At 42.4% G+C, this 9,628-nt stretch overlaps 1 protein-coding gene across 1 annotated transcript; it reads left to right on the forward strand.

The window, feature by feature from the left end:
* Positions 1-1,594: 1,594 nt before the first annotated feature.
* Positions 1,595-3,425, forward strand: LOC102495098 (gamma-crystallin B). The gene is given in 4 exon segments (XM_006142431.1): positions 1,595-1,603; positions 1,698-1,792; positions 1,794-1,929; positions 3,150-3,425. Coding segments are annotated over 4 exon segments (516 nt in total).
* The last annotated feature ends 6,203 nt before the right edge of the window (positions 3,426-9,628 follow it).

Raw genomic sequence — 9,628 nt, forward strand, 5'->3', positions numbered from 1 at the left:
GATACAAGGCAAAATGGAATGCTGTTGTACAACAGCTCTTAGGTGGCCCTAAAAATAGCAGTGAGGGGGGCCGGCAGGTGGTGTGGTTTGGGTACTGGACTCTCAAATGGCCAACCATGGCTCAAGTCCTGGACCTGGTGACTTGCTTTCCCATTCTCCCTGTCTCTCTCTGGTCAAACTGAACAATAGTAATAATAATAATAAATAAAATTAAATACAGATATAGAAATTAGCAGTGAGAGAAATCCTCCCAGTGGGCCACTTTTAGGCAGTGCACTCAATAATCCACTGCACGTGGAAAGGAAAGAAGGTGAAACCAGGACATACGAGGAGGCATTTAGCAGTGAGGAGTGGCTTAGTTGGTTAGTCCGAGGCCTACAAGGAAAAAAGAGTCAATTAGGGACAAGAAGATCTGGGATAGGTGTGTCTGACAGAGACACAGGCGTGGGCACAGTATGTGAACATGGTTGAATCCCATGTTAAAGCTCATTTGATGGTAGACGGAAGAGGCACTAAACAATCAAATAGAAAGACTTAGTCACTTGATTACAGCCTCTGCCATTAGCCATCCTAGTATTGGCACAATAACCTCACTATAGAGTATTCATGGAGACAAGGAGGAAGGCTATGCATTAACTCCTACTTCCCAAGGCGAATCCCACTACTAACACTGTAGAATGTCCAGTTTGTCAGCAGTAGAGGTCAACTCTGAGCCCCAGTGTGGTCTTTTTCCTTAAGGAGACCTATCAACTGTTTGATAGTAATATTTGATGGTGGAGAGAGGCTGGGACACCAAAGAGCAAACAGGACTCTGAGCAGTCAGTAACATAAAAAAAGAAGAAGAAGATGTAGGCTCCCAGGAAGATGTGAGAAAGGAAAGAAGGCCACAACTATGTGCTCTCTTTAAGGCCAAAGCCAAGTACTGTGGACCTACTGTGTGCCAACCCTCCACTCTGAGGCTCAGGGGTAGAAATGAGCAAGAGAGAATACCCAGCCTCCAACAACCTATGAATTTCCAGTCAATTATAAATTTTCTCAAGACAAACCCCCATATAACAACAATGTTGATCACACAATCTTGAATTTGAACTAAGATTTATGGTTTTCAGAACACTTTCACAGCCTACTTCACTTGATTCCCTCTTTCTTAAGAGTCCTCATCATTTAGGTTCTGACTTTTACAGTTTTTTTTTCCCTTTCACCACCGATGCATGAGCAGAACACATTGCTTAGTTTAATTACTTTCGAGAAGTCAGTTAAGCAGAGTAAGCTATAAAATAAAAGCATGGGAATAGAATTCCGCTCAACCTTTTGCTCAACTAAAAGAGTAAAGACTTTTCATTTTGGTGGCAACAACAGCTTCAGTGAAATAGAACAACCCGAACCTACCAGAAAGAATGAGAGTAAACCATTCAGCCAACCTCAATGACCAGGGGGAGGGAGAGCGGGGAGCTTGCAAATCCCCTTACTCACCGAAATGGCCCCTTTTGTGTGATTTCCTGTGGAGGCAGCAGTCAGGGCTGCTATATATACAGCGGCGTTTCCCCGGCCCCACATAGCACCGACAGAACATCTCCTGCTCACCCTCTCCAAAATGGGAAAGGTAAGTCCTGGATAGCTGATGCTCAGACTTTGCCCTTACGCAGTATCTTCGGTGGGGGCAACGCGCTCCACGTTCCACGACTTGCACTTTGCAGATCACCTTCTACGAGGACCGGGGCTTCCAGGGCCGCTGCTACGAATGCAGCAGCGACTGCCCCAACCTGCAGAACTACTTCAGCCGCTGCAACTCCATCCGGCTGCTGGATGCTCTATGAGCGCCCCAACTATCAGGGCTACCAGTACTTCCTGCGGCGCGGCGAGTACCCCGACTACCAGCAGTGGATGGGCTTCAGCGACTCCATCCGCTCCTGCCGCCTCATCCCCCAAGTGAGTGTGACTCTGTCTTTGTCCTCGGTCCCTTTAGAACAGGTAGATATATATTTTAAAATATTACCTTAAACCATGTAGTTCCAACTAGAGAGCGGAAAGTGGAAGTGACGCATCGTACGGTGCAGTCCGGTCTAGCTGTGTGTCTGATTGAAGCCATTCTGCATGAACTCGGTGGTGGGGTTCTTTTATCAATCACGTGCTTCCAACTTTTACATTTTAAATGTAGTAAAAAAATAATAAAAAGGATCAAAGACTAATTACGAAAAAGCAGGACATAGAGGAAACTGAATTTACCAGCTGTTCAGATATAATTTCTTAAAATGTTTATTCCAAGTCAGAAAGCCAATATAGGAAAATTTACCAATACAGTCTGGGACTGTTTGATTGATTAAAAATAATTTGGCTCGTTTTGTTTCTACTTGATTATTTTTTCCAGGAGAAGACAGACTTCAATCTTCTGATTTCTGTTATATTGTAATTTAGTGGCCAGTACCTATTGGCTTAATTAGAAAAAAGGCCAACTGCAAAGTTAAGATTTGAGACTCTACATTTTCTGAGACATGCTTGCAGAGTTTTTAGAAAAACTAAGTATGAGAGGCTGGGATATGTCATCAAAACAGCTAATGAAGGTGATTCTTGTTGTGAGAGAAATTAGTACATTGAGAGGAGGCCCAAAAGGAAGCTTCACAGTAAGAGAGGTTGAAATTTGAACTGAAAGTGAGTTTACAAAACAGAGATAAGGAGAATGTGTCAATGTTTTTTACAAGAATTTAATCATCATCATTCCAATGTATATTAACTGGTCTTACAGAAATATCAGTTAAATATCAGTGCCTTTTTAACAAGAGTCATATATCAAATGATACTTAGCCTTCCAATGACTTTCACTTTCCAGAAGGGCTTTCTCAAATAACTGGCACTAAAGGGAAGTGATCATTTCTATTATAAGAACTTTTAATTCCCAAGGACTAGAGACTGGTGGCTAGAAAGCTGAAGGGTTACTTGCTAAGTTCCATTCCTAACTTTGTCCAGGAATTATCAGACTCCTTATTGGTAGGTGATGAGGAGTGAGAAGGCTCCTTGAAATTGCAACATGGTGGTTCTGGAAGAAAATCTGGACCAAGAGAACTGAACCAGTGTGACCAGGGAAGGGCAAGAACTGGAACTTTATCTCCATTGTTGTTCATTTACTTTTTCTTTTCTGTCTGCCACCTCAGCACTCTGGCACTTTCAGGATGAGGATCTATGAGAGAGATGACTTCAGAGGACAAATGTCAGAGATCACAGACGATTGTCTCTCTCTTCAGGATCGTTTCCACCTCAATGAAATCCATTCCCTCAACGTGCTAGAGGGCTGCTGGGTCCTCTATGAGATGCCCAGCTACAGGGGACGGCAGTACCTGCTGAGGCCAGGGGAGTACAGGAGATATCTTGACTGGGGGGCTACGAATGCCAAAGTTGGCTCTATTAGACGTGTCATGGATTTTTACTAAAGTACTTACATTCTCCACTTTCCTCCTTTAGAATGCAATAAAACATTTAGTTTGTGTTTCTGGCACTTACAGAGTCCTGTCTTTCTTTCAATCTATTAAGCATTCATAAGCAATAATGGCATTTGGCTAAACAGAATAACATGGTTTTGAGATGGAAAGAAACCTCTTACAACGGGAATAATGTGGAAGATATTGTTTCCACACTCTTTTCATCACTGAATCATGTAGGCTCAAAGAGAAGTTCAAATCAATTAGACTAAAGCCATTTGCGGTGTCTCACGAAGATATATATTTGTAGCTACAATGAAGAATTAGTACTTACTGAAACACCTTGAGTTATCCCCTCTACGATATCCTCATTGTCTTTTTTACAGAGTTCAAATCTCAGCTGATTAGCCAAGTCGCTCTCAGCATGTAGTCTGTTATTTAGCTCCATAAACAAATATGTGGACTGGCACACTCGTGCCTGTTGTACCTCTTATCCTTCTGACAGTTACCATCTCTTTTCTCCCAATTCTACTTCCTATACCTCATTCCTCTAAGAGGTTTGCAGGCCAACCATAATTCACTGTCTCTTTGTTGTATGTGGATTGTAGAAGAATTTCAGGACATTTACCAAAACCACATGCACTTGGGATATCACTTTAACAGAAAGAAAAATATTATAAATATACATAGAAAATGAAAAATAAGAAACTGAAATCTTTTGGATACGTTTATTGGACTGTATTCTTTCTTTTTTTTTTTTTTTTTCGAGAGTTTTTGCTATAGGGCGCATGTGCTCACCAGACAGACAGAGAGAGACAGAGAGACAGAAAGTGAGAAATCACCTCTCAGGGGGAATGGCTACACCGCAGTCTCTTCTCCTCCATTCTCCTCTTGGGATCTTGGGCACACATGCACACGTGCCCGGCGTGAGTTTTAAGCCACCAGGTCTGGGATACGAACCGCAGTCTACTACGTGGGAGTCCAGTGACATAGCCATTATGCTAACTGCTGGTCCCTGGACTGTATTCTTTCAAGTGGATTAAAAAATATATTATGGGGCCCGAGCGTGATGGTTAAGATGGCTAGATTGTACATGGCCGTCTGTTTGGCTCAAGTCCCAGACCTGGTGACTTGGAAAACATACCAGGTACATGTGCATGCATGTCCAAAATCCTAAGAGGAGAATGAAAGAGAAAAATTGTGGTGTGTCCATTCAGTTTGAGTCATACTTTCTTGCTTACCTTCTCTCTCTCTCTCTCTCTCTCTCTCTCTTTCTCTCTCTCCCCAGTGAGTATACATGCTCTATAGCAAATAAAAAAAAAATTATGCAGGCCAGCTTCATGGCACAGTGAAAGCATGCTGCTCAGGAGATGTTGGGTCCATGGGAAAGGTCACACGTCTTCCCCAGTTGACTTGTGCATGATGCGCACGTGCCCCCATGATCCTGGTCTGGAAGGCCTGGGGGAGAGGTGCGGGGAGAGTCATGGCATGGAACCTTGTTGAGGATGCTTATCTTTCTCTTTCGAAAGAAATAAACTTTTAAAATTATGATGTAATAAATTAAAAATAAGTGAATGAAGAAATTAGATCAGAGGAAAAACAAGAGTAGGACCCAGAGTGAAGTTCAAAACCAAACTGTGCTCTGTAAGAGGCTCTGACTAGATAAATCCAGATTTGGACCCAGCAGCTAAGGCAGAGAAGAAAACAAGATCAGTTCCGAGACTCATAGAGTCTAGAAGACAATACATTACTTATTTAAGGCAAGTTTAATCATTCCCATACTGAAACCTAAAACCAATTTTTTTTACTGGTTCTGGTAAAGAAGGAACAGAGGAAACAACATCCTCAAAAACATCCTTCAGGGAACCAGCAGTTAGCGTAATGGCTATGTCACTGGACTCCCACGTAGTCGACTGAGGTTCGTGTCCCGGACCCGGTGGCTTAGAACTCACTCCGGGCACGTGTGCATGCGTGCCCAAGATCCCAAGTGGAGAATGGAAGAGAAGGGGTTGCCGCGTGACCACCCCCCCGGGGGATGATTTCTTGCTTTCTGTCTCTATGTCTCTCTCTGTCTGTCTGGCGAGCGCACATGCCCTATAGTGAAAATCTTTCTCAAAAAAAAAAAATCCTTCAGTAATTAAGATTCTTAGGGCTCTTTCATATAAAGTTTGTCAATGAAACTTTGGACTTTTGGTCAAAATTCTTCAGAAGTACCCAATCCTTCAAGATTCTGTGTTGATTCAGATCTAATCTGACATGGGGTAAGAGCTTTGTGCATCCTCTTCCTCCAACATATATAACCCATTTCATGTCTCCTGTAATTCTGGAGAAGGAATGAGTACCTCGTACTTTTCAGTAGCTGTCCACTCTGAACTCCTGCCTTGTCACTGCATGGGTCACCTCCCTCTCCCACATGTGCTGCCCCTTTCATGTACCACATGGATGCAAAATAGAAGATACAGCTCCTTTTCCTTTAACTTCTGAACCAACTGTCCTATAAAGACAATGAATATGCAGCTGGCTTTGTTACAGAGGTTCTGGGGTCACAGATACAAGCTTACATCATAACAGCAGAAGGATAGCAACTTTAACAGTAAGTGGCCCTGCTGTAGATGGCCTAATGGCTCTACCTACTGCTGGGTAGCCTGCCTTTCCTCATCTCCTAGCTCTCCTCTTCATGATTCTACCCTACATGGCTGTTCTTTTTTCTTTGTTTGTTTTCATAAATGTATTTCTTTCTTAAGAGAGAAACAGAGTGAGAAGGAAAGAGAGACAGAGAAACAAGTACTACGATGGGATCTTCATGGTGTGGTCCAACCCTAGTCTCAGCCAGCTCAAACCATGGGCACTCGTGCACATGTCTAGTATGCTCAGGGAGGTGTCCTGGGATGTGAACCCAGCACCTTACCCATGTAAGGTTGCCATCATACCACCACCTAGCCCTGGGCTGTTCATTTTTTATAACATGTCCCTCAATCTCAGGTCTTCAGGGATCCATATCAACACCCAAGTGGTTTATAGGATACGTATATAATTTGTTACTTAAACTGGGCCATTTTTTTAGAGTGAAAAGATGTATTCTAAATAATTACACTGGGACAAGAGGGATGAACCAGCACTCTTCTAGGCAAACTGGGGCATAAGCTTAGCCTTAGCTACATGTATTATTTAAATATAAATAAAGTTTTCTTTGCTGGAAATAATCAGATTCTAGGATTATTTGTTACAACTATTCCTTATTCCCCATTCTTCTACCCCTAAAGTCCCAACACTAGTGTTGGCTTCCTGGAGCCATTAGCTGAGGTGCTATTTGCCATTTATAATAGACATGAACTAGAACATCAAAATCTTCTCAGGGTGCTGAATTTTACACTATTTTTCTAGTAGGCATAATGTTAAAATTTCAGGCATAGAAATGATCCTGAAACACCTGAACTAAAAGGGCTTAAGAGTAAATCCCTGAGATCTTTGTAATCAAGTCATTCTTTTACTTATTTATTTATTTATTTTTATCTTTGAGAAAGAGAGTTTTTTTTTTTTCCTCTTTCTTAGAGACTTTTGCCACAGGGTGCATATACTCATCTGAGAGAAAGAGAGAGATAGAAAGTGAAAAATCATCTCTGGGAGGATGACCACACTGCAATCCCTTCTTCTCTATTCTCCTCTCAAGATTTTGGACACACACACACATGCACCCAGTGTGAGTTTTAAGCCACTGAGGGCAGGACTTGAACTGTGGTTGACTATGTGGGAGTCCAGAGATGGAACCCCTACACCATCTGCTGGAGTAATGCTCAAGTCATTATTCTTAAACATTCCTGTGATCTAGGCAAAAAGAAAGGTCTCCTAATCCCAACATAAAGAGAACATCAACAGTAGAGAGTGACCTGAGGAAGAGACTATGCCCAGACTAACTCCTAACTCTATCCTTTTCTCTTTCTCTTCTTCTTCTCTCCAAAGTAAATACCAAGAACTCAAAAACTGAAATGGGAAAAAGCATGCCCTACAAGATCCCACTAATCTTTTTTCCATTAAGATGAACCAACAATGTGAGATAACACGTGTCAGCTTACATACTCAATACCTTATGTACAGCAGTGTTTCTTCATACCCCAGTTTGTAATACCAAACCCAGGTTTAAATCTCTTTTCTTTTTCCCCTTTTTTCTTTTTTTTTTTTTCTTGGAGAGGTTTTTGCTATAGGGCGTGTGCGCTCGCCAGACAGACAGAGAGAGGCAGAGAGACAGAAAGCGAGAAATCACCCCCCAGGGGGGTTGGCCATGCCACAATCCCTTCTCCTCCATTCTCCTCTCGGGATCTTGGGCACGCACACACACGCGCCCGGCGTGAGTTTTAAGCCACCAGATCTGGTACTCGAACCACAGTCGACTACGTGGGAGTCCAGCAACATAGCCATTACGCTAACTGCTGGTCCCTTTTCCCTTTTTTCTTCATTTGAATTGATAATGCCTTCTTTTAAAAAAATTATTTATTTAATTTTATTTATTATGATTATTTTTAAATTTGACCAGAGAGAGAGAAAGGGAAAGTGAGAAAGCAAACAGTCAGATCTGGGTCTCTAACCTTGTTTGGCCATGTGCAAGTCCAGCACCTTAACCATCACACCACCTGTTGGCTGTACAATGCCTTCTTGCCTGTCTAATCTTTTCTTTAAAAAGAATTATTTTATTATAATTTATTTATTATTATTTTCCAATTTGACCAGAGAGAGAGAGATAGAGAAAAAGAGAGGGGAAAGAGAGAAAAGAAGTCATCAGGTCTGAGACTCGAACCATAGTCAGCTATGTAGGAGTCCAGTCTCCTTAACCACCCACCATGCTACCCCCGATATTCACGTCCTATTCTCTCCCTTCAAGATTTGGGGAGTACATATTTTCTTCTTTGTAGTTTTGTCAAAGCAAAAGTGACTATTAAAACCACCTGTTGTTCAAATAAGAAACATATTGTCAGTGTGTTCCAAGAGGAATATAACAGGAATCAGGCAGAAGCAGATTAATGCTCCTCTCGGGATCTTGGGCACGCACGCACATGCACCCGGCGTGAGTTTAAGCCACCGGGTCCGGGACTCCATCAAAGACAAGTTGAGGCTGGTGATATGATTGTGATCCTTGGTCCCTTACCTAGTCTCTTTGGGACACTTTGCTCTACATAGTCACCACCCAAATGACCTCTGCTCATTTTACTAAGCACATATATGATATAAATGCTATATCAATGGTTAAGGAGCAGGAAGGTGGGTGGTAAAATCAACTGTGAGGTGGACCTTGGACATTAGCACACCCCTGGGATTAGTGGCTGCTGTTGGGACATTAATTTCTCATCTCAGGAGACATAGAAATTAAATAGTTCAAATTACTAAGGAATGGAGGGTTTAGGGGATACCACGACATTTCTGTTTTCTTCATTTTACTTACTCATCTCTGGCATGAAGGAGTGGGGCCAGCAGGTGGCATAGTGGTTAAGGGCCTTGAACTCCCACATGGCCGACCACATTTTAAGTCCCAGACCTGTCAGCTTGCTTTCTCACTTTCTCTCTCTCTCTCTCTTTGTCTGTCTCTTTTTCTCACTCTGGTCAAATTAAAATAAAAAATAAGTAAATAAATAAGGTTTAAAAAATATGAAGGAGGAAACTACAGTAGTGTTCTTCAAAGTTTGGTCTAAGGACTATTTGGTGCTGATTAAAATGACACATTCCAAGGATTGTCATCATAGTCTCAGCATATCCTTGTCTAAAGTTGGTGTTCTGTGAGATTGTTTGTGTCTAATAAGGGGAAACCATTCTTTAGTTCTAAGTGCCAGGTCAATATCAGACTGCTCTTTTTTTTTTCTTTCCCACTTGATTTCTTTCTGCCAGAGAGCACATGCACTCGCCAGAGAGTGACAGAGAGAAAGCACCACTGCCCCCTGCCCTACCCCGCATGGGAAATAATCACACTGTAATCCCTGCCCCTCCACCTCTGCCTCTACTGAGATTCTTGCCACACACACACACACACACACACACACACACACAAACACGCATTCACAGTGTGTTTCTCAAGTCACCTGATCGAGGACTTCAACCATACAGTGAGCCATTGGGATCCAGCTGCCTGAACCATTGCTGGATTGCCCGTTCTTTTTCTCCCTTCCTTCCTTCCTCCCTCCCTCCCTTCCTTCCTTCCTTCCTTCCTTCCTTCCTTCCTTCCTTCCTGC

Source organism: Tupaia chinensis, unplaced genomic scaffold, assembly GCF_000334495.1.
Source record: "Tupaia chinensis unplaced genomic scaffold, TupChi_1.0 Scaffold000076_1, whole genome shotgun sequence".
Taxonomy (NCBI): domain Eukaryota; kingdom Metazoa; phylum Chordata; class Mammalia; order Scandentia; family Tupaiidae; genus Tupaia; species Tupaia belangeri.